The sequence below is a fragment of the Protopterus annectens genome, chromosome 11.part0 (genome assembly GCF_019279795.1).
Source record: "Protopterus annectens isolate FY-2018-M chromosome 11.part0, PAN1.0, whole genome shotgun sequence".
Lineage (NCBI taxonomy): Eukaryota > Metazoa > Chordata > Ceratodontiformes > Protopteridae > Protopterus > Protopterus annectens.
The window spans coordinates 745,755,253-745,781,875 of NC_056745.1; the positions used below are offsets into that span (position 1 = coordinate 745,755,253).

A 26,623-nucleotide genomic window follows, 5' to 3' on the forward strand; every position below is an offset into this window, starting at 1 on the left:
AGTCAAGCAGTAAAACAACATCCTCTCTTTATTGGAGAATTTATAATTGGAAATATATACATAGACCCATCTTAACCACTGACAAAATTGAACTAATTTATAAAACAAGAAATGTTCAGTGCTGGAAATGTAATTGTGACACAGAAGCAGATTGGGCCCATATGATTTTAAAATGTAAATTGGTTTTACCCTTTTGGAATTAATTTATAAAGTTTTCTCAGGCACTATGGACTGATAAATGTTGTATAACTGAGTCACTCATTTTATTTAATGCTGAAATACCAAAAGTTGTCCCCAGATCACAGTTTCATCTCCTTTGGTCAATTTTATCACTGGCTAGGAAAATAATTGCAACAAACTGGCAATGCAAAACTGCTCTGTCTTTAGGTGATTTTATTATTTTAGCTAAAAGGGCCGGCAAGAAAGAACTTTCAACTTTAAACATAAGGACACCAAATATTACTTATCAAAAAAAATATTGGCAAAAATTATGTGATTTACTAGAAAGACAATGATGACCTGTATTAAACCTGTTATTGCTGTGGATTCCTGTAAATAGTTATTTTCTTTTTTTCTTGTTTTTTTTGTTTGTATTTGAATTGTAATCCTTCAAGTTTGTAAAATCAATAAAAAATTATTTGAAAAAAAAAAAAGTTTGTAGTTGGCATTCAAACATCTGAGAGCAGGTTCCGAGAGAATCCTGAACTCAGCCGTAGTGTGTAACTTGTATTAAAAAATTTGTTTGAAGGCTTGGATTATCTGCAAGGTAAATATCATAATAAGATTTATCCTGAGGCAGCACCTGTAATTCTTGTCTGAGAATAGTTCCCTTTGAAGTCATTACTGAACAAGAACTGAAGTGTATGGGCATCATAGTGAAACAAACTGAGCCAAATAAACAGGTAAACAACATTTGGACAGTAGCCAGCCAAGACAAGTTAAGAGTATGTGCAGATCATGTCGACAGGAGCAAGCCAAGACAAATTAAGAGTATATGCAGATCCTAAGAGTTTAACAGTTTTGCATCCCACTATCAAAACAATGCCATGGAGTCTGGCTGCAAGTTTTTTTAAAAAAGAAAATTATTTAAAATAAAATTAACAAAGCTGATTCACTCTTTTCAGAATCGTACAGATAAAAAACAATGAACTCTTTCATCCCATTTTCTTGGACTTCCGAAAATGTTATGTCAGGGTTATATTTATATACGTGCACAGGTGACCAAAGGGGTGGAGAACTGCTGCAGTCAGGTCCAGTAACCTTTGCCCCTTGATATCTGTGTCACCCAGTCAAACGTACTTAATCTAAAATGAATAGGAGGAGAATAAGTGGATCGCAAGGGAATACTGGTTCAGGCAATCGAAGAGTTAGTAGCAATAGAGTTCAATTCAAATTATTTCTCTGTACTTTGTGCTAACCATGATTTTTGACAAGAAACTAGATGAACCTAGCTCCAAGTTGTGCTCCTTTAACACACCTATAGGAGGACATGGATTCCTGAGGATATCTTTTATAATATATTCACTTTTGGACATGTTTCAAAAGGTTGCTGGCTATGCTGAAGAAGGACTGGAAGATGTAGGAACATAACTCATGTCACTTAAGTTTGGAGAATCACTAAACTAGAATGTGAGCAACATCTCATTAAATTGCTTGAAGAGTGAGGTGGATGTAAAGGTTTAAAACCTAATGATGTAAATGCCAAATATGTTTAACTTCTGTCAGATGAGTCACATTTTTCAGGAAAATGTCTTAAGTCATATCCTAATAAAGTGAAATCAATTATTGGCATATAGAAACCACGTGATAAAGTGGAAACCATTTGAAATGTTGGGACCTGCTAGAGCGAATTGCAAAACAAGGAGACTGAATGGCTGAAAGTGTAGACTTTAGTTTGAGACACCATTTCTTGGAACATTCCCTTTTCTCCAAGGTATAGTGGTCTCAGACTTGATATATATAATTTCCGGGGGTGCGGAGGTCAGGGGTTTTGCCCCCTTTGCAAAAAGAAGTTTTAAGGAGATGAACGAATTTTCAGATTTACTCTTCTCCAGGTTTTTGGTCCTTTTATTTGGGGGGGGGGGGGTACTTTTTAGCACTGGGCATTTCGAGCGACATCTCAGTAGGGAGCCAATAAAGCACATTGATAAAGGCGATTCTGAAGTGTGATACATGATATACAGTACTAAGTTTATTCCAGAATATCAGATGTGATGCGCCATTGGTGATGCCTCTATAGAATGAGATGGAATGCTTTTGGTTAACAGAACATAAATGTAGATTTGATGCGTTGAAACACTCATTTTAGCATGTAAACTCAAACTTTATTATGTATAGCAGCCTACTATATATGCATGTTGATGCAGCTCAGAAAGATGTTCATGTAGTATTACTGCAGGAAGGTCGACCAGTTATGTATGTGTCGAGATCTTTGATAGATTCTCATTAATGTTGCTCTCAGATTGAGAAAGTGATGTTAGCTTTAGTGCTTGAGTGTCAAAAATTTCAGCCTTTATTAAGGGTAAAAGGGTCTTTGTGGAATCATATTAGAAACCACTACAAAGCATAATTTTTCATAAAAATATTTTGAGTAAAATAATCTTTGTGAAATTAGATTTTAAACCACTATAAAGAGTATTTTAAAAATATGTATGTATAAAGCACCTGAAATGCTCCAGGGAATGTTACTTTCAGTACAAAAATTTGACCTACAGGTTCAGGACAAGCCTGCTTAATTTGTGCATACAGCAAGACAGATTAAATAGAGCAAACATACAAGAGTTAAAGAATAGGTTGTTTCCCGTCTGCCAGTCTCTGCTGAAAAGTTGCAAGAAATAAAAAAAAAAAAAAAAACAATGACACTGTGCTGTAACTGCTTTGTGATATTATGTCAATATGGTCATATGCTGTTAAAGTAGTTAATCCTTACTCTTATACAACCGAGCTACTTAATCTTTTCAACAGAGTTTATTTTCCATGCTGAGGTAAACTTTTAGTGTATTTATTTAAAGTAAACAAATAATAATTCCCTCACAACCAAGGAAAGATATGTTCAGAAGAATATTTTAAGTCACTTCTAAGCATAAAGAAATGCAGGGTTAAGTGTTGTAATATTCTGTATTAGGCTGACATGACAACAAATAGACAAAAAAAGTGATCAGGAACTGTGACATTTTTAAAATGTGCAAAAATTAGAACTGAAAAGTACAGCTTACTTCTCAGAGAGTTCTACTTTTACCCTACCCTGGATAAAAGTTGGTTTATACTTGTTTCAGCACAAAAAAGAATGCATGTTTTGCCTTGTGTTTACTATTATTCTAAGCTTCTAAAGTTGTGCAGCTGAGATACGTCAAGTCAAATAATAATAACTTCCTTGAAACCCCATTTTTGCAAGACATGGAATACTAGATGGAGAACACATTTATCAGTCGTGAGTTCTGTATTTATGACTAACTGGATGTACAACATGTAACCTCATTATCCAGATATTCTCACAGCAGTGGGACAGATTGAGTGTATGGTGGTGGTTGCTTTTCTTTCGCCTTTTCCCAGTTAGGGGTCGCCACAGCGGAACTCCGGTCTGCTAATGATTGGCAGTCGATTTTTATGCTGCCGAGGTGCCAGCCTGACTCCCAACCTTCAACGAAGGCACACCCATTCGCGTATGTCTTTCGAACACCACTCGACCATGGGGAGGACATGCAGACTCCACACAGAAGGTGCTCCAGCCGAGAATCGAACAGGATAACCTCTTGCTGTGAGGCGACAACGCTACCTCTGCATCACTGCGGCTTCAGATTGAGTGTATGGTACAATTTGCAAAATAAAAATAATAGTGGTTGTTACTTATCCATCTTGGAACACAGCAGTACTCCTTTCTAGTCAATAGAACAATCACCGACACAGATTCTGATGAGTGGATTGTGATATTCATAAATACTGCTTTTTTCCTCACTATTAATATCAGATAGCAAGTAATCTCCTGGTTAGCTGTTACAAGAATGGCAGTGAGAGGGAAAAAAAACTCTACATCGTCAGGATGACTTTAGAATTTGTCTTTGTTGGAAGAAGGGGAGTGAGTGTAAAAGAGCCAGATCATGATTTTGGAAATAAAGATATAATAGAAAGTTACAGTACTTAGAGAAACAGACTTTTTGAGATTTTACTAGATACAAGGCCAAGGTAATAGAATTTATAGAAGGTACAGATGACAGCTGCAGAAAATACATGACTCGGACAGCTACAGAATGCGGCAATTTGAAGAAATGCAGAGCAGTCCTGACATTGTGTAATACAGAACATAACCACTATTCCTCCTCTTGGAGGTAACAGTAGTTTCTCTAATAACATGTTGGCTTTTGAGTTTAGTCAGGTGAAGCCATTATTCTGCGTCTGACATAAACAACCTGCATGACGACGATGAAAATGTATCACTGCCTGTTTCAACATCAATAACATCATCTGATGATAAAATGATTGATAAATCCAAAGTTAGCGCTACTTGAGGCAGTGGTCCCTGTAAATGTTTGTGTTTGGTCAAGTTATTTAACAGATACTCAGACTGCATGTAATGAACTGATGTGAACATGCATGTTCAAGTTAATTTACTGTAAACTGTACTTCACAACACACACAATGCTGGATGGTATAGATGTTTTATATCATTAAATGGGATTCAGTTATGATTTTTAAGTGAAGGGGATGTTGCACGTGGCAGTTTTAGAGTTACAGGTATTAAGCATATCTGTTTGAAGCAGTTTAGCTTCATGGGTGTTGTGTCATGTGACTCTGCTAATCTTTCAGTCTGTAATAAACCGTGATGGTATTTCAATCTCTCTGTGTGAACACATTTTCCAATTGGTCTTCGTATACATATCTAATTATTTTTGTTCTTTATCTATCAGTGTCAGAAGATACTGGGTGGTACAGCAACAATAACTGGTGGTATAGTTACTGGTGATCGCTCCATTGGCGGTTGAGCAGCTTTTTGATCTATAAGTTGTTTTAAACAACTCTGTTCTTACTATAAATCTCACTACCCATAACTATAATTTTAAACCCTCACCCCTTTAAAACTACCCCACTAGTGATTTTTCATTCCCTTTATTAATTCTTTCAACCTAACACTACCCCTTTAGTGATCTTTTCCTTTCTGAACTTTCAACCTATTTCAATATTTACAAAAAATAAGTGTGTGTGTGTGTGTGTGTGTGTGTGTGTGTGTGTGTGTATATATATCTTGTAAATTGCTGTTTTTCTCTCTGATATTGCTACTGCCCACAATTTATTAGTCTGTTTCTCATTTTGTTTATTGTACTGTATTGTACTGTAATTTCTACAAATTCTTGTAAAATACTGTGCAATCATAATGTGTTTGTGGAGCTTTTCTCCGTGGGCCTGTGCTGAAAATGGGCTCCTGTCCCCGTTGGACTTTCCCAGTCAACAAATGTCAATAAATAAATAAATAATAGTTGCAAAATTTAATGTTACAACACATTTCACTGCAGTGTGTTTGTGTTGTACGAGCCAGTGAAGTGTTTTCATAGGGTTTTTGCCCCTTTCTCCATTGTGTTGTGATCATGGAGTTTGTATTTATAATTAGGGGTATATGGGTGTGGAGCCCACCCCCCTCAAAAAAAGATTTGTTTGTGTTTAAAGATTTGTGTTTTTCTACGTTTTTTGACTCACTGTTTTCTGTGCTTAATGTTCTATAAACATTGACTCAAAAAGTGATCTACGATGGCTCACAGATAAACTGTAAGTGGTCTTGGACTCCTACCCTCCATGTGTTGGAGGAACCACTAACTGCTGTGGTTATAATTCTTCACAGTTCACTAAGCTTTTGACCTCCAATATGTCAGTGTAAATGGTACTCTGTCTGCCTTTCAGGACATTGTCAGTTCTGCCTTGCTGCCAGTTTCTTCTTTTAAACAGTTTTCACCCTGTTCTTGCAGACCATTGCATGGGATTTATAAATTCACCCCTGGTCTGGCCTCCATGCCTGTGACAGACGGAGGCTGACAGTAAATATTCCCTAACTAATATCACCCTCCCCTAAATGTTTACTGACCTCCTAACATACCCCTGCACATAGACGCCCATGTTACATGGGGACACAGTTGGGTTGGGTTGTGTTGCTAGACTTATAAAGACACAGGTGGTTGTTAGCCTAGTGTATACTTACGAACCTAATTCTGTCTGAAGAAGTTTGTTTCTTTGGTGAAGTTAAAACTGTACAAAAACGTTGTGCGTGTGTGTGTTTCAGAATTTCAGGCTGAGTTGCATCATTTGATGCTAGATTTGTTTACAATGGAAGGCAAAGTAATGTTTCACTGTAAGTTATAGTTCTCCATACATGTGCGATATGAACATCAGAATATATCATGCTACAACTGATGTGCAATATTCTAAGCAATCACAATGTGAAGTCATAGCTTTGCAATACCTACTAGTTTAATATTGCCTAATGTCTTTTTGTCCAATTATGGTAATTTATTGTGTTGTTAATATTTTAATTATTACTGTATGTGCATTAGTCTTACTGTCATTCAAACTATGTGTTCATTGTTATGTCTTGCACAGGGACCAAAGTAACATAGTTTCATTTAGTTTGCACTGCTGTGTATATTTGATCAACAATAAAGTTAATATTTTTAATTTGATATGACATGATGTTCCATCTGTTTAAATTAGTAATAAACCACATTTGTGCAATTTCTGCCCACTTTGTTTAAAATGTGGCATTTTTTGTCTTACAAAAGACATACATATTTATCATGAACAATGGGAACTATAGAGTTTAGAAATTGTAAAACATTTTGTTACCATTTGCCAACTTAGGTATGGCAGTACTCGTTTTTTATTTATTCAGTAGGTTCATTCTCTGTTTGATCTTTATTATGAAGAGTAAACTCTTTCTGATTTTCCTTAATCATTTGATTTCTCATGACCTCTGTTTCAGTTCCTCTCATTTAGATGAGCATGGCTTTTACTGTGCCATGAAGCATGTGGTTGTTGCCAGCCTGGAGATGACCGTGCAAAGCCACCCACGGACCTTGCCAGCACTGAAGTGAACTGCAAGGTGTGATAATGTCTCAGTGAGCATAGCACCACCTGTTAAACTACATACTCTTCCTAGACCACTGTGATGGATTATTGCAAACTGCTCGATATTGGAAGAATACCATAATGCAGTTGTCATACAGCTTAGATAGATGCGCACTTGGCCTGCATAGTTCAATTTGTATACCCCCTATGGAACTGAATATTCACATTAAACAAAAAAGGTTAAATGACTGTAAATACTGCTGTGTCAGTTTAATACTGCACTGGATACTGTATCCAGACTTATGAAGAGTGCATTGTCCTTAGAAAGGATTGGATAACATAGGACTTTGTTCACAAGTTCTTAACACAAGCAGTACATTTTCCATGTCAGAAAAAAAGGTTTTTTTTTTGTCAAAAGAGAGACTTGTATGAAGTCTGTTTGGAATATAAGGAATATTTCCCCTTTTTTATTTCTAATTATGAGCGCTATCCATTTAGAGTTTTTCTTCAAGGGAATAGGATTCAAAGGGGTTATTAGGCATTCAGCTATGAAGCCAGTCTTTTATGACCCTAACTTTTGACAGTCAGATGTGTTTTTTTATGCATTTTTCAAAAGGTGTTGCAGGCAAGCATGCAGATGGTGTGTCCATTCATGTTTTACAAACAGTGTCTCCGAGGATGTTTTTTAAGTATGCAGTTTATCCCTAGATGAACAATACTTAGTTCTCCAGTGTGTTTGTCAGTTGAGGTGCCTTCTTTGTGAAGTCTGCTCGTCCTCCCATTTTCCTTTCACATCCCAAAGGTGTGTCATGGGTGTATTGGTGATCCCCTAAAATTGTCCGGGTTCCTATTAGAAGAGCGAATGCTTAAAATAGCGAATGCTCTTCTATCAAACTTGAAAACCCGAAACCGCAAAATGTCGAAGGCACGGAACAGAGATTTTTTTTTCCCCCAGGGAAAAAAGTCTCTGGGCTGTTCTCGGGACTTTGTTGTTTTCTCCACTGTGGTGCGATCTCGGAGTTGATATATTTAAGTTTGTTTGTACTTTTCTTTTTTTTTTTTTTGGGTCAAAAATCGCTGATCCAAGCCTTTGACATTTAAAGTTTCACGTTTTTCAGTTCAATAGAAGAGCATTCGCTATTTTAAGCTTTTGCTCTTCTAATATAGACCCAATTGTCCATAGATATACATACAGTGAAGAGGGTAAGTTTGTGAGTCTGTCCAGATCATGTTGAATTCCTTGACTTGGGTCCATTGGGTTCCTGGATAGGCTTCAGTTCCCCCCTGCAACTGCACATTGAATTAAGGGGATAGTCAGAGAATTAATGAATATTTGCAGGGTTTTTTTTTTTGTATCATCTTCACTGCTTAATCAAATCAGTTAATTTTTTTGGCAAAGCATTTAAGTGCACTGTCGTAAAGTGCACACAGATCTTCATGACAGTTCAGTGAATCACATCAGTTTATTTATAAGTGTATTTGTTGTCTTTTCCATAGAAGTGGCAGCCTGGGGTGGGAATCAGAATCTCTGTTTCTGTGGAGAGCCAGAGAATTAGAGCAAGTATTGAGAATTCTTTACCTGTACAAAACAAATACCCTTGAAAGAGTAACATACTAGCATGTTTTAATGGTAAAACTGAACGATCCATTCAAATGTAGATTCACCAGTAATTTTTCTGACATTACCATGCAGTATTGTGAAATGACAGAGCACAAGAAAGACCCCAGGGTGTTGGATACCTTTCCCGATCTGATTTCTCACCCATCCGCCAATCCTCACCTGGACATCAAATCCTTGAGTCTGAACTCTTGTTTTCTCCACTTCCAATGATGGCTAGAAATGCCAGGTTTTCATCCAATGTCACATTTGCATCTTATTGTCATTTCACTAGTTTCCACTAGCAAAGTTTACAGAAGAAATTGGAAGAGATTCTCTAGCTGGGCTTCAGATTAAGGTCTAGAACCTTTCTCTGCTCTCTTACTGTCAGTCCTGGATTTCCTTGCATACCCTTTTCCATGTAGAAGTTAGCTACTTCACTATTAAAGTTCAACTGGCAGCTATTTTAACTTTTCTTATAGGTGAAGAGCAGAGCCCTGTTGCATCCCTGAAGTTCCTAAGGCCTTTTTGAGAAGTACTTTTCACCTCTGTCCTCATCTAAGGGATCTTGTTCCACCATGGGATATTACTATTCTATGACAAGCCTTGACAAAATCCCTTTTGAACCTGTAGCTATGATGGACTTGAAACTCATCTTGGTGACTCTTACCTTGGAAAGGACAGTTTTAGAACTACAAGCCTTGTCTTGTAAACCACCTTATTTGGTCTTGCATAAGGGTAGGGTGTTCCTCCAAACAGATCCTTATTTCCTTCCCAAGGTTGCCTCTGTGACTGCCTTGAATAAGGCTGTTCATCTGAGTGTGTTTTTTTCCCCAGGTTCTCAAACAAAGGTGAATATTTCCTACATTTACTGGATGTCCGTCAGTTATGTTTCTATTTACATCATTCCAAAGACTTCAGGAAACATGACCAAGTATTTGTGTCTTTTTCTAAGACCAAACTAGGAGCTGATGTCTCAAGGTCACATTGTTTGGGTGGTTGTTTAATTACATCTTGTTTGTCTGTAGAACCAAGGGGCTGTTACTGCCTATCAAACCTAAATATCATTCATCTACAGTGGTGACTCCCACTACAGCCTTCTAATCTAGACTACATATTGATGATGTCTGTGCTGAGGCTACTTGGTCTACAGTGCACTTTAGTACTTATTACCAGCTTGTTTGGTTCCATCATCCTCCGAAATGCACATCCATAAGTCCTTCCAGGGTTTATGGTAGCTGAGGACTGTGTCCCATATGATGAGATGGATGGAGAAAACAGCAGAAGATAGGAAAGTTATGCACTTACCATAATACTGGGTCCATGTTGTCTTCTTCTAGCCATCTCAACCTTCCTTCCTTCCATCCCCCATCCAAATTGTCACAGTCTTGGGCTTGTGATTGATAGTACTGGACCTCTCTGTTACCTTGTCTCCCTTGCAGTCCTTGACTGTATTTTATATTATTTTCAGTTGTTTCGTCATATGAAGAGCTTAAGTTGAGGTAGTATGGGTGCGCAAACTTGAGCTGAGGAGCTGTTAGGATGAAGGGGAATTATGGGAAAAAGAGAAGAACCTGGGCCTTCAATCCAAAAGTCTGAAAATTGCCAGCATCTGATCTGTTCTGATCTGACATACATATAACTTGAGATGGACGGAAGACAACACAGGTCTATCGTTATGGTAAGTAAATAACTTTTGATCTGATGTTGTTAATGTTCTTTACATTCATCACTGATGGGTTTGGTTCCAAACCCTCTGAACCAAGTTGGCCTTTTTACCAAGCTCGCGCCAGCCAAAAACTCTTGAGCTAAGGTTCTGCTCAGAATGCCCATCTCCCTGTTACCTCAGGTTTCTTTGCCACATCGCCGTAAAGCCACGTTTTCAGCCGAGCTCTCAGCTAAGTGGAACTTTATTTGATATTTTGTGTGAAAAACATTTGATATTTTCTCTTTTAGAGAGCAATTAGTATCTCTAGGGTTTTTTTTCTTCTGTCAGACCTTGATCTTTCTTCTCTGCTCTACCCATTGGTAAACTTTCAAGTACCATTGTTGGTACGGCCTTCTCCCCTTACCCTTGTGGTATTCCTTCAGTGCCATAGCTGGTATTTCTCCTTTCTTTCTTAGCATGTTAGTGGTTTTTCAGTAAGGTGTTTCTGTTCTACTTATACATATAGCTACAGTGATACAACTGTGTGGCTTTTTTGAACTGTGTTTGACTTATTAGTACAGACTGGTTAAACTGTTTGCCTGTGGTGTCTCTCTGTCAAGATGTCTGATAAGAAAGGTACTTCAGGGTTTAAGCATTGTGCTTCTTGTAATGGCAAGTTACCTAATAGTGATTCTCAAAGTGATTGTGTATACTGTTTAGGGGTGCCCCACCTTGTGACATTTGTCAGAGTTTCAGTCAGCGCACACTTAATGAGCACAAAAATAAACTGATACTGAAAGGGTTACTTAAGTCTCCCTTTTCAGAGGCGATTTCTGCGATGGAGGTCTCAACCCCTCCGACTAAAGACAAAAAGAGGACCCACTCAGTTTCCTCCTCACCATCGGGTGATCAGGGTAAGCCTGTGAAATCAAAGGTCCCCAACTTGTCCTTGGAGCATAAATCTGCCTCTACGGCTCCCTCCTTGTCAGCTCCGAGCATCTCGAAACCTAAGATACCGGCACCAGCTTCGGCACCGATCCTGCCTCCGGCACCGAAGATAGACCTCACTATGCCTACTATGACTTTGGCACCTGTGGCCACTACGGCTCAGGGCACATCTTCAATACCCTCTGCAGTTATGATTTTGGAAACTAGCGCTTCGACTCCGAGTGGCACTTCAGCACCGAGCGTTTTTTTTTTCTATCAAGTTGGATTTGACCCCATTAATCCCGATCTCAAAACCTGAGACTTTGGTGCCAGCAGACCTTGCACCACAGACCCGATACTCCCCTTCTGTAGATCCATTCCTGGGCCAGATGTATAGCCCGTCCATTGACCAACCTGACTGTCCATCTTGTGTATCCACTAGATCCACCAGGAGCCTGTCAGAACACTATGTGGTGCGTGTTGTGCACCAGCTGTTGGCGGCCAGGGGGATACCCACACTTTCTAAGACCCATCCACCTGCAAGACTTGGGTTGGTTTCTCCGTGGACTCCTTCTTATACTCCTCCTTCGACCATTTTGGTTCCGAAGCTTTCTGCTTCGACGCCCTTCTCGGAACCCATCACCTCGGCTCCTATATTGGATCTCACTCAGGCTCCATGTGTGCCCCTTTGGTCTTCGGTTCCTGCGGAACCGGTCCTTTCTCAGTCTGGGGATTAGGGGCAGGCACCTCGGCTTGGGGCACAGATCCATGTTTGTCTTCGGTTCCGTCCTCTGTGCCGATAGCCACGTCCACACCGATCCTGCTTGAGGCTCCATCCATGGGGCAGGTTCATTGGAGAGTGGGGAGTGTCCCCAGTCCCGAGGTTGTCTTTCTTGGTTCTGGGCTCCCATCCCTGTTCGGACAGACCTGCTTTCCACGTGATGTAGTGGGCTCTTGCTTCTTAGAAGCACTCCTTTGACGTTGGAACCCCCGTTATCGCCCCCTGAGCTACAGCTGCCACACACCAACCCCTTGGGGCACTGGGCAGAGAAGTCACAGGACACCCCTGTTCAGGATACTAGCTCTTCTGAGTCTTCATCAGAGAACCCCACTGAGGAGCCCCCTCAAAAGAGGAAGTGCAAGAGGAACCACATGGACTCGCCCGAGGAGTCTTTAATGGAAAACATGGATTATGATGATGGTGAAGGTTCCCCACGGTCTTCTCCTGATGATGTCTCCTTTGGAGACATCCCGGAAATGCTAAAACTGAGAGGTGACTGGAAGCCCTCCAACCCTTTTTTGGAGTAGTCCGTGTTCCTGCAGGCTTTCCGTGCCTGGCCTGACCCCACCTGCCAACGAGCTCTTCCAACTCATTGTGCAGCGAGCTTGGAAGAACTCTGTTTCCATTGAGGCGATCCCTTGAAGACCTGACAAAATTCTTTCCCCTCCCAAGAAGAACCCGCATTGGTCCAGAGGGTTAACAGGTAATACTATGGTGGTGGCGGTGGCCACGAAAAAGGATTTGGCTGAGGAAAGTCCCTCTGTCAACCCGCCGAACAGGGAGTCCCGGGCAGTGGGCAGATTTGGGAAGCGAGTTTTTGCATCAGGGATCTTTCTTTGCTATATGGTCACTGAACTATTTGGACATGCTAGCCAGGTGTGAGCAAGATGGCAAGACCCTGTCTGCCGTAGGCTTATGATTTTCCAATCTTCAACGTACCTTCTCCCGGAATCAGAGGAGTGGGAAAATGTGTCACAAAAAATCGCATTTATATCACGTTATCGAAAGATGAAAATAGCGGCCGCTATTTCATCGAACCTAAAATATCTAAACCACATAATATCGAACATTCAGAACAGCGAATTTTTTCCTTGAGAAAAAATTCGCTATTCCAAAATACATACACACAACACAAGCACACCTAAAAAACATCAATACACACATACACTTATAATCCTACAGCTAACCCTACACTAAACTATACAGGCACTACTATCTATCCACTTACCTTAACCCTAACCTTAATGTCTGTCACTATCGCACACTCACCTAACCCGTGCCCTAACCCTAACTCACTTAACCCGCTCCTAACCCTAACTCACCTAACCCGCGCCCTAATCCTAACAACCACACAATCGCACACTTACCTGAACCCGACCCATAAATTTCCACCACAGCGCTGAAAATAGCGAAGCCACAGAACCAGCCAACCAAATACTTTCCCTAGGAAAGAATTCGGTGTTTTGCAGCTTCGCTATTTTTAGCATTCGCTCAAAATGGGTCGATATTAGAACATTTTAAGTTTTAAAACTTCAATGTTCTTATATAGACCCAAAAAATCTCAGGGCCCTTTCTGTGCCGCTCATGGTGATGATACCCCTAGGGGCAGAGGGGGTAACAATTCTGGAAGACGCCCCTACAGAGGCAGAGGGAGTCCTCATAACCAAGGCTCCAGGGACTCCTTCTCTGGACAGCCTTACCAGTAACCAAGGCTCCAGGGACTCCTTCTGTGGACAGCCTTACCAGCACTCCTGAGGAGCATCCCAATTGCTTACCTCTGGAAGCAGTTGGGGGTCACTTCTCTCTGCACCAAGCTGCCTGGCAATTTATTACCACCCATCGTTGGGTGCAGAGTATAATCACCAGAGGTTACACCATTCCCCTTTCTTGTCAACCAAATTTTCCAAAAAGCTTCCTGACGTTCCACCCAGTCAAAGGGAAGAAGCAGCTTCAGAGATAATAAAGCTGTCTCAAAAAAGAGTAATCCAGCCAGTCCCACCAGACCAACACGGATCCGGATTCTACTCAAGATTCTTTTTGGTTCCAAAAAAAGGCAGGGGACTGGAGACCCATTTTGGATCTCAGCAGCTTAAACAGGCCTGTCACCCAAACCGTATTCTGGATGGTCACGGTTCAGTCCATTCTCCCTTTTCTAAGGGAAGGTGATTGGATATGCTCGATAGATCTCCAGGATGAGTATTACCACATCAAACTGGACAAATGCTCCAGGATTTTGCTTCACTTTCGGCTAGGGGCCAGTCAGTATCAGTTTCATACCCTGCCATTCGATCTCTCTACAGCCCCCAGAGTGTTCACAGCTCACTTGAGACTACAAGGATTCTGGGTGTTTCCATATTTGGATGACTGGCTCCTCAGCACCCCCACCGAGCGTCTTCTGGTAACAGCACTGCATTATACACACACACTGGCAAACATTTTGGGGATCACAATACAATGGGAGAAATCAAACCTTACTCCTACGCAACAAATAGAATTCATTGGAGCAGTGTTCAATACCTGGTCCTATCTAGTGTCACTCCCAAATCACAAACTCCAGCAATTGAGGCTCCAGCTCCTAGTGATACTCTGTCAAACAAAAGTTTCAGCAAGAGAAGTTCTTCAGGCCCTAGGATCCATGGCAGCTTCAGTTTTAATAGTGCCCCTAGCGAAGCTACACATGTGAATCCTACCGTGGCTCCTTCTTTGTCAGTGGTTTCCGAACTATCACCCCCCTCAGTTACCAGATTCAAATAACCAACTCCTGCAAGCAGGACCTCGTTACCAGATTCAAATAACCAACTCCTGCAAGCAGGACCTCCTTTGGTGGATGAGGCCAGACGCAGAACTTTGGAGTCAACCATTTCAATCCCCTCAGCCCTGGGCCATTGTGACCACTGATGCTTCCCTGATCGGGTGGGGGGGGCCATTTCCAGGGAAAGACAGTCCAAGGTGCATGGTCCACCTGCATATCAACGTTCTGGAACTGAGAGCGGTGCTGTTAGCATTGCAGGCTTTTCATTCAGCTCTCCCTTCTGGGGCAATTGCAATTCAGTCAGACAACATGTCAGTGGTCTGGTATAGCAGCAAGCAAGGAGGAACCAAGTCCTACCCCCTGTGTCGAGAGGCCATGAGAATTTGGCAGTGGGTGATAGCTTCCAACTGCTTTCTGATAGCAACGCATATCCCGAGGAGCTCCAACGTAATTGCGGACAAACTGACAGATGCATCCTCCTGCCTCACGAGTGGTCCCTCAATCCTGAGGTGGCGACAGAAATCTTCAGCCACTGGGGCCAGCCTTGTTGCGATCTTTTTGCCTCCCCATCGAACAACAGGTGCAGCAGCTATTTCACCCTCTTTCCCCCGGAGGGATGCTCTAATCCACGATTGGCCCACAGGACTTCTTTACACTTATCCTCCCATTCCCCTGATTCCACAATATCTAAAGAAAGCTCTTCGGTTAAGATGCAAGGTGATCCTCGTAGCTCCTTTCTGGCCTCGACAAGTTTGGTTCCCCTTCCTTTGGCCTCACTTGTTATACCTGCCATGGATTCTGGACCATCTTCCAGATCTGATTACTCACCCCCAAGGGTTGAGCCACCCAAATCTGTCCAGTCTCAAGCTAACAGCTTGGTTTCTCCACTTCCGTTAGTTGCCAGGCAAGCTAATCTCACCTCACCTGTTTGAGACATCATTTTGGGCTCTCATAAAACCATCCACCAGAAGACTATATCAGGATAAATGGAAAAGATTCTCCATCTGGTCTAAGGATCCAAACCCATCATTAATGAATGAAAGAAGATGAACAACACAGATGGAACATTATGGTAAGACATAACTTCTTTTTTCCGGTGATGATGGAGTTAAAAGTCTATAATCAGTAAGGACTACTGTCATATACGAACAGACTGCTTTTCCATTTTCTTCACGTAGTTAAATAGATGCCTTGAATTAAAACATGTTAAAATGCATCACTATCACTAAATTTGTTACTATGTTGTATAAAATAGGTGTTGCAGTTCAAGTGGAGGGTATAGCATAATGGTTAAAGTCAGATGGGGTTTAATTCTGACCTCAGGTTTTTGCAGAATGGGTAGCATAATGGTTAAGGTGTTTACCTCAAAGACACAAGGTACAAAGTTTGATTCTTGCCTTTGCAGGGGAAATTGGCTAGGCTTAAAATAATCCATAAGGCCAGCTAGCCTAGTACTTACCTATGAAGTGGCAAAGCTTCTCTTTCATTTTGCAAAAATCGTATAATTTACTGAAAATGGATGATCACTGACCATTTACTGACCTTTTAAATTAATGAAGACTTCAAAGCAATTTACTATGAATTGATCAACTCACTCAATGCATGCTGACATCATATGAATTATTGCAAATTATTACAGTACATTTTCAGCCAGTAATAAATTCTTCATGTTCACCTAGCAGTTTATTGAGTGGTGTCTGAGCCTTAGGTTTGGTAGAATTTTTCTAATATATTACTAGGCTGAAATAAGAGAGATGGGAAATGCATTATATGTTTGTGTCACTGTGAAGCATATACTAATTTGAACTATCTGTGTTTTCAGGTAGGAATATGAATATCCTACAGTATTGTCCCACTTTAGACTCATGGACTGTGTTTGAATCTTGTGAGGTACATATTCGTAAGCAGCACATGTTGTCTGTGGAAGACACTATCTACCTTGTAGGAGGTTATACCCACGAATTCAGACCAAATAAAAGAGCAAGACAAAATGAAGATGTCTTAACTGTGCAGTCTTACAGTATCACAACAAGGGACTGGGTGTACCTCAAAGAGAATACATCAAAATCTGGCCTTAACTTGACTTGTACACTGCACAATGATGGTATCTACATTATGAGCAGAGACATTACCACATCTACAAGCCTTGAGCACTGGACTTCCTTGAAGTACAATATATTTTCTGATATGTGGGAGTCATTCAGACGTTTTCCAGCTTTTGGTCAAAATATGCTGCTTTTCTCACTGTATCTGCCTAAGTTACTTTAAAGATGAACTGTGTGCTACAGTAAACTTTTAGTTCACAGATTCTTATGTAATGAACATGTCATGAATGTGTGCATGCACTATATTCTGCAGTTGGCAAAAAAAAGTTCAAACTTGATTACTATATTTGCAGATGCAAGTGTGTGATCCTTGGGAAAATTTCAGAAAAATATTCCTGATCATGAGCCTAAATCCTAAGTACTTGATTTTATTCTAACCATTTAAGGAGGTAAGAGTTTTCAAGTAGTGGCTAGGGTAGAATTTTGATATGTGGACTTCTGTTATTTTTTTAATTTCCATTGTTTTATTTTTCTGTGCTTTCCTCACAGCCTTATTTTCTACAAGATTGTATTTAGTTAGTGTCTTAGAGGACTGCTTTACTAGAAAATGTAATGTTTGGTATTTATTAACTTTCAGTTCACTTGCACTTGGTATATGTTTCTTTTTGTGTTAGCAACAAATCCTTCTGCTTGATCACAGTTGTAGACATTGGACATGTTGGCTGCTCATGTTTATAGATCATTTGTGACTTTTGTAAAATAATTGGATGTTGGAATATGGAGGCAGAGTACCTGAAGCACTTATTGGCAATGCCACTTATTATTTTACATTCTATTTTTCCAGAAGAGGATTTTGGTTGATTAAACACAGATAAAAAATAAATGCATCTCAAGTAAGTGCCTTTAATTTTTCCAGCCTTTTGCATGGTGTCTGATGCCTTTTTGAATCGCTTGACAAACATCTTGGCAACGTCTAGTGTCCCCACATCCATTCATCACATTGTGAAGCAGTGACTGTTTACTGCACTAATGACGGTTTCTCTGCAGATAGTAATACACTCAAAATACTGGCATGAAGGGAATTACTCAAGAGACTTCTGCAGGTTTGTCTGTTTCTGCAAGAACCATGTTTAAGAGGGGCATAAATTAGGATTGCCTCAAAGTCAGAGCTTGTAGGGTATCATTGTTGTCTGTGGTGCATAAAATAGTCTTGTTATGTATTTGCAGTTCATAATAATTGCTGCTACTTACAATAAAAAATACCTTCTGAAAAATTGAAGAACTGCATTCAGAATAAGACAAACAGCGATCACTAAAGACATAAGTAGAATATGAATGCTTTCATTCATAAAATGTTTCACGTCGAACTTCATCAGAAATATGGAACACAACTAAGCATTAGTACCACTAAAAGGCAAGGCTAATAAGCATATTAATAACATCATTAATTATCTATTCCATCTAAGAATGCTACCTACATTTAAATGACATTTATAGTCAAGGAGGGTGTCTGCTCTAAGTCTCACTTCCCGTTTGAGTTCCTTTATCTCTAGTAATGGATTACAGTCACCAAAAATCATGGAAACTTTTTCAGTCGCAATGAATTTAAAAACAGAGCATTGAGTACTGACTTTATTGTGCTTGGCTGGAGCATTTTTGCAGTCACCTTTTCTAATAGCTGGAAAATGTTCTTTAATCCTGTTGCAGAGTCTTCTAGTGGTCTTCCCCACATAAAAGGCATTACAAGAAGAGCACACTCCTAAGTAGACAATGTTAGTGGAATTACAATCAAACTTTTCTACAAAATTAAAAGTAAAATTAAGTGGTCTCAGTGGAAATGTATCCCCTTGAGCAATGTGTTGACAACAAACGCATTTTCCATAGGTACATATACCTGAGGGACTTAACCTGGGCAATATATTTTGTGAAGGATTGGACTCAGAAAAGGTCTTTAAAGAATGGGTTCTCTTATATGAAAGTGAAGGGCTAGTCCCTAAAATTTTAACTAATTCTTGACTGCTTTTAATCATACCCCAGTTCTTGGTAATAATGTTCCGGATACCTTCAGAGTCTAAAGAAATAGGAAGGGGAAATCTCATGCATAAATTTGATAAATTGTCCTTAGCACTACTGAACACATAATTAAGGATAGGTAGGTGTTTGGAACAGCATAACAGGGTACTGTTTATCTGCAAACAGTTTCGTAAGATAGTGGCTTTCCTGCAGAAACAAGGTGTCATCACTAATGATTCTACTGAGACGGACAAACTGACCTTTAACTATGTTTCTTTTCATAAAACTGGGGTGCTGGCTTGAGAAGTCAAGGTAATTGTTATGAAATGTGTCCTTCCTATGGGTGGAAGACATAAATTCCTTGGTGTTGGGGTCGAAAGAAAGGGAACTATTCAGAAAATGCACTTTGTTTTCCTTCCCTGACAGAGTAACATCTAGGAAATCAATGCTTTCATTAAGTTTAACCAAAAAAATAATCTAGTTCATTGGGAGCCCCCAACCATATGAAAAAGATGTTGTCAATACATTTGTTATACAAATACACTAACTGGAAACCTTCCAAATGGGTTAAAGTATTGACTTTCCATGTACTGAGTACAAGGTTGGCATGCGCTGGTGCCATATTAGCCCCCATTGCTACCCCTTGTAACTGCTGGTAAATGGTGGGTGGTAAAGGAGAAAAAGTTGTTTTTCAAAACCAGTTTATTAAGGATGTGTATGCCTTAATCCTGTGGGAAGGAGTGTCTGCCCATCTAGCAAGGTAATCGGAAACAAATTCTAAGCCTTTTTGATGAGGAATGCTTGTGTATAAAGCCACTATATCCAAAGTGACCAAGTTACAATCACCTGACACTGTAGGGAATGTACGTAGTTCATCTAAACATCTCCCTTTCAAGAATTTTGTACCAAAGGATTCAGGAAAAAATCTAAAACTGATGGAATTTATTCAGGTTTTGTTTTCATGGAAGCTACAATCTGTCTCAAGGGAGGATCCTGAGGATTTTTGTGTGCTTTGGGAATATCAGACATTCTCTCTATAGTGGGGGAGTCCACTGTCAGTTCCCAATCAGTAATAAGATCCTCTAACTAAGCATTTGTCAGTGTAGTTAAAACTAAGTGAAATTTCTTTAGGGGTGACAGTTTTGTGGTGGCCTTTATTTGCCAGGGCTTCATTCGTTTTACATATATACACCCTACTTAACATCGAATGTGTGATAAGAGACCTTGGGACCCAGGTGGACAGTAGTCTCTCCTTTGATAGTCACATCGCCACAGTAGTCAGGAAGTCCTTCTACGTGGCACACCTCATCATAAAAGGGTTCTCATCCAGGAAAAAAGAGGTCATTGTTCCCCTCTACTCGTCACTCATTAGAACCATTATAGAGTACAATGCCCCTTTTGGAATGTACCTCACAAGATATCTGCAGCAGCTTTAAAGGCCACAGACGTACCTTGTGAAGAGGATTACTGGCCTCAAACAAATGCCCTACACTGACCACCTCAAAAAACTCCAGCTTTACTCCGTAGCATATCGCCTACTCCGAGGTGATCTCTGCCTAACATATAAAGCTATGTCAAACCCAGAGCTGTTGGACATGCTACACCTAAAGAAATCCCAATCCCGCCGAGCTACACGCTCTAGGGACCTAAACCTTGTCACCACAATAAACAGGACACGGAGGGATAGATTCCTGTCCCAGAGACTTCCTATCCTCTGGAACAAGCTACCCATCTATGTCAAGCAAAGTTTTTCATTAGCACTCTTCAAGAAAAATCTTGATGAGTGGATGGGAAATAGGAAATACGCCCCGGTGATCACTTCTGTCTCTCTGCTGGACAGTGGCACAGGAAAATAACTTTCTTGGGTGGCGTAAGCTATGGAACCTTGCTCGCTAGGCTTACGTAGGCCCTTGGGCCGACAGCCTAGTACCTACCTATGAACCTGTAAGCTTTGGTGCCTATTATGACAATGCCCATCCCTTTGTCTGCTTTCATAATTCTTATATTTGTATTGTTAATCAACCCTTGGAGAGCTTTCCTTTCATCACCTGATAAGTTAAACCATTTTTTAACAGGTTTGGTATTGAGATACTCTCTAATGTCATTTTCACAAGCCCTAGAAAAAATGTGGCATTCAATAGAGGGTTAAATATACTTTCTTTTTAAAGGGGTGGGGAGGCCAAAACATTCTTCCATGAAAACAAAAACTTGTTTAGGTCTTTTTTATGCAGGTAAAAACGAGAGAGAATAGCTGTTTATTCATTAAGCAAATCAGCTATATTTAATTCCATCTGGTTGAAATACTGGCAGGCATTCTGTCCCGTGATATCTACCACATCATTGCTGGCATTGTCAGTAGCCCATCTTGTTGAAATTAAGTAGAGCTTGTAAAGTTAGCAGTATGTACTGTTATCAGAAAACACTTAGATTAAATGATTAACTCATACATATCTGTCTTCTGTCTCCATGTCTCTCTCTGTCGTGCTCTCACAGTAACAGGTGCTAATAAGCTTCAGTAAGATCTTTGATTCTGCCCTTTTGGCTACCTGTAAATCCTCACTTAATGTTTTTATTTAGTTGTAAGTTGGCAGGTGCTATGTGCATTTCTGATTATACACTAGTAAAATAAGAGGTTGGTAGTTTGCTTATGTTTCAAACATTATATCATGTGATTCAATTTGCAAGAAGCAGTTGAAATGTTATTACATTTAAACTTGTGGGAAGCCAGCCTGCTGCAAGCAGTCCACAAAAAATGAGTTGTCCAGAAAAAAAATGGAAAAACAGATGGGGCAGATTTTTAGGGTTGCAGCTGATTGCTCAGAAGACAGAATGTGACCATTTAGGTTGTAACATTTGCAAAAATAGTGTATAGTTTTTAGGGGCAAGTATTTTATTTTTGGGAGGGGGAGGTTGCTTTTATGAAAAACCGCCAAACCTCTTTCTGCACATCATTGTTTGCATCATACCTCTCAACTGGCCCTGATTACTCTGTTTTTATCGAGTTTTGCAGTCCAAATAATGGGGTGCCACGATTCCAGAGTGACACCCCTTCATTTCCGATTTATTTGCGCTTTGTTTTTTTTTTTGTTTTTGTTTTTTAATTTTCGCGCTTGGTGAGCTGACATCATCACGTGTGCGATGATGTCAGTTCCACCAGCCTGTCTGACCTCTCGCGCTCATACGTAGCACGTACCACATATTTCCAGCTCTGGTTCAAATGCTTTTGCGAGCGGCAATCACCAGAGCCAGAAAGAATTGGCTGGATCTTATTTAGAAGAGGAAAGGAGTTTGAAGATGCTGGCTGGATGCTCGAGGAAAGGAATTTGAAGACGCTGGCTGGGTTATTTATTTAGAAGACGTTCTCGCGCTGGCTGAGGATTTTATTTAGATGGATGCTCACTGGATTTAATTAGAGGTAAGGGGTGTGTGTCTGTCTGTGTTTGTCTGTGAATGAATGCCCCCCATTTAATATACCAAGTGGCTAGAGATACTCAGGCTCAAACCCTGTACCTTGGGTACAAGGTAAAAGGAGCCTAAAGTCCCTAGCTACCACCACTTGTGAGCTTTGCCCAGGTTTTTTTCTGCTAAGAGGTTGAGAGCTGTGGTGTGTAACATGGTGGAAATCCAAAATTTTAAATGTGCAAACTTTCAGATTGATTTATATTTTCAGGTAAATCAGTTAAACACAGATCTTTGAGTGGAAAACTTCCCATGATCATTTTTACAGAAATGGTAAACTGTCTAGGCTTGACATTTCAAGAAGCTTGTATATATCATATAATTTTAATTATTTGTTGTATAGATCTAAAATTGCATAAGGGATATATTGTTTTTAGTTGTATTTGCTTGATATATGTATTCATAATTTGTACAACAGAGCAACCCATATAGTGGTACTTCTGGCTTTTATTGTTTCCCAACTCCCTGAGAAAAGAATTCACTAAATGATAGCCATTAAGTTTCAGTCTTGCTATTTTTCAGAAAGCTGCTGATTTGGCTTAGTAGCATGTTGCTCTGACTGTAGTGCATAGGGTCCAGGGCTCAAGACTTGCTAGTGAAATGCACGTTGGTAGCACAACATTTTATTCTAGCAACTTTACACAATTATACAAGCAATGTTTAAAATGTGTCCCTAGCCAGCAGCACTTGTGAGCTTTATCCAAGTTTTTTGTGCTAAGAGTTGAGAGCTACGGTGAGAAGTGAGAAATGAAGTCATTAAATGATAGCCATTAAGTTTCAGCCTTCCTATTTTAGGGAAGCTGTTTGATTAGTATAGTGTATGTTTGCTCTGATGACAGTAGTGCATAGGGTCCCTGTTCAAAAAACTGTCAGTGAAATGCATGGTGGTAGCATAACATTTATTCTAGCAACTAAAAAAGAGTTAAAAGCAAAATGTTTAAAATGTCCCCCCCTTTTTTTTTTGCCCAAAAACCCCAAAAAAAAAAAAAAAAGTGTGATGAAAAGATGCAGGATTTGCCTATAGCACACTACTCATTCTATTTATAGTGTGGTTGTGGTGAAGATGATTTTTATGGGAAAAATGTCTTCTTTTTGTTATTATTGGTTTATTATTTTATTGCCATTTGTTTTTCATGCTTTTAGTACAAAACAGCCAAAAAATGTTAATGTTCAAAAAATAAATTTAAAATGTTAAAACAAGTGTGTGTGTAAAGTGTTAAACATAAAATATAAAATGTCAGAAAGTGTATCACAGAAAAGTGAACATGTATGTGTTGTTTTGTGTTTGTGCACTAATCTTATGAAAAATGAGAACAATGAATTTTCATCACAAATCTTTAGCATTTCAATTTGATGATGCATTTTCTTTGGATGGTGTGATGTTCTGTTCAAGGGCATTTCAATTTAATGCTTTTTTGTTTTGTGGGCAGTTTTGTTGTAGTGTTGTTGTGCTTTTTGTTTACCAGTTGTTGCTTAGGGTTTGTTGTTGTTTGTTAAAAAAAAATAATAAAAATCTAAATAATCATTGTAGAAGTAAAGCAGTATGGCACATTAGTGTTTATGGGTAAATGTGGAATAGCCAGAGGTAGGGGGGGAATGGCTGCAGGGGGCTCTTGTCTGGTATTTTATTATTGGTTCTGTTGGGTTCACGTTTGAAATTTGGTATCCAGAATTCACAATTCCATTGGGGTGGTAGGGTTTTAATATCATATTAGATATTAATCATATTTTTATGGTCCTTGTTGTTGATTTTTTTATTTTAGGTGTGTGTTTTTTTTATGAGGTATGATATATGTGTATATATATATATATATATATATATATATATATATATATATATATATATATATATACATATATATATATGTGTGTATTATGTATGTGTGTGTGGTGTGTGTGTGTGTGTGTGTGTGTGTGTGTGTGTGTGTGTGTGTGCATAAGTCAGGCTGTGCAGTTGTATATAGTTTGAAGAAGAGCAGTTGCCTCAGTGAGTCAAACATCTGTCCATATCTCAGAAAAGAGATAGTAAACATTCTACTTTGCCTTTGTGAATAAGAGCCTCCCAAAATAAAAATTAAACAATAAAGGATCACTGCTGTTAAGAATAGCACACTGATTGGACAGCCCAATCAGTGTGCCCATTTTAAATCAAGCAATATCGAAAGAAAGACATCAGGCTGCTGAAGTATTCTTGTGCAGTCAAACTTTCTATTGGTGTATGCTCGATAACTCCATTCCTAACGTACTTTAGAAGGGACAGGACAAAATATGAGAAAAATCTTAGACTGTAGACATTTCAGAGGTATGGTTACTAGAATTATGATTAGCAGTACTTCCAGTAACCATGTAGCTCAGCTGTTTAGTCTTTTTTTTTTTTTTTTAAATATCCCTGATTTTCCTCATATTTTTTCCCTGTCCCTCATAAAGTTTTGATTTTTGGGTGAATCACTGAGGATTTCTTTAGGTCAGCAATGTCAGACATTAGTTGTGTAATTTATAGTAAATGTAGACACAAACAAAAGAGAGAGGCAGGTTGCTACAGAGACTTTCTCTCTTCCTTCGCCTCTCTTGCACTGCACTACACTGTTGTACTGTGCAGGTGTAGGGACGTTGATGCCAAATGCTGTGCAGTACATCAGTGTACAGTTGAAGGACACAAAGATAATGTTATACAGTTAAATTATTTAAGAAAGGTAAGCTTTTGTTTGGACACTTAGGAGTAGCCCTCATTCATTATCAAACCAAAACCAACCTGTTTAAATCCTGTGATACTCGCACCCAATTATGGATTACTGCAAAAATACTTAATTCCAGGCTACTAAAGCACTGGTCTACTTAAATATTTACAAAGTGACTAATTCTGAAGCAGCCCAAAACAGCATAGTATTCTTCTTCGCTGAGTGTAAGCCTTCAAACACCCCCATGTGCTCACCATCTGCTCATAAGCACTAACTGATAAGTCCACTTTATAATCGTAAATCAGTGTAAAATGAATCTTTCATCTAATCATATTAAAGTTTTGAATAAAAATTCAAAGCAATTAAACAAACCAAACAAAAGAACATCACTTCTTTTGGCTGTATTATACAATGTTATATTCCATTCTGAAATAATATATTATCAGTTATAAAAGATAGAATAATACAAACAAATTTTTATATATAGTACATAGTCACTGTGAAACTAAATGATTGGTAAAAAAAATACTTTAACCAGAGACTATTGGTTGTGCTCCATAAACAAATGAGTATGTACCAATGTCAAGGATGCACCTATCAGCATCTCTTAAACTTATGGTATTTTTATATGCCTATAAGTTTAAGAGATGCTAATAGGCTCATCCTTGACATTGGTACAGCCTCATTTGTTTATGGAGCACAACCAATAGTAGCTGGTTAAAGTATGTTTTAACCAATCATTTAGTTTCACAGTGACTATGTACTGTAGATAAAGATTTGTTGTATCTTTCTATCTTTTATAATTGATATCTTATTTAAGAATGAAATATAATATCGTATAATATAGCTGAAAGAACTGATGTCCTCTTGTGTGGTTCATTTAATTGCTTTGAATTTTTATTCAAAACTTTAATATGATTAGATGAAAGACTCATTTTGCACTGATTTATGGTTATAAAGCAGACTTATCAGTTAGTGCTTGTGAACAATGTTGAGTGTAACCTCTGGTTTCCACCAATATTAGCAGACGAGAACATCACTCAGCCAACCACCGAAGAGGCCCCTTATTGGTGCCTCATTAGATATATTCGATTTTATTGGCTGACAACCCTTTAAGGCTATTAAAGCAGTAATATAAGATCTGCTGATGTTAATCTTCATTCATTCCTTACTGATGGGTGTCAGTTCTGTCCTCGGAACTGAGTCAGTCGTATAACAAGCTCATTGCCAGCCAGAAAAACTCATGAGCTAAGCTTTTGCCCAGAGTGCCCTTCTCCCTGTTACCTCAGATCTCGTTTGCTGTGTAGCCATAAAGACGTGTCACTCCAGCTCTCAGCTAAGTACTTCAGATTTTTTCATCTAAAATCCTTTTCTTAATAATTTCCTTGTTTTATTCCTTTAACTTCTTTAGTTAATCGCTAACATTTACCCACTTTCTTAACATTTTTTTGTCTACTGTCTCCCTTACCTACTAGGTAATCCTTAAGTACCATTGTTGGTACAGGCCCTTTCTGCCTCCTTTTCTCTTTCCCCATACGCTTTGAGGTTTTTTTGATACTATTGTTGGTATTCCCTTTCCTTTCTTCCTTTCCTTTTAGAGTTTATTGTAGTTGATAGTCTTGTTGTCTGCCATGTCGGAAAAAAAGGAACATCAGGTTTAAGCAATGCGACCAGTG

The 26,623-nt window shown here is 39.2% G+C and overlaps 1 protein-coding gene across 1 annotated transcript in view; it reads left to right on the top strand.

The window, feature by feature from the left end:
* The window catches only part of KLHL42 (kelch like family member 42), a 365,428-nt gene extending 347,738 nt beyond the window's left edge, over nt 1-17,690 (top strand). The window contains exon 4 of the mRNA XM_044088196.1: nt 16,575-17,690. Coding sequence (XP_043944131.1) covers nt 16,575-17,020 — 446 coding nt within the window. The 3' untranslated portion in view covers nt 17,021-17,690. The remainder of the gene's footprint in view (nt 1-16,574) is intronic.
* The last annotated feature ends 8,933 nt before the right edge of the window (nt 17,691-26,623 follow it).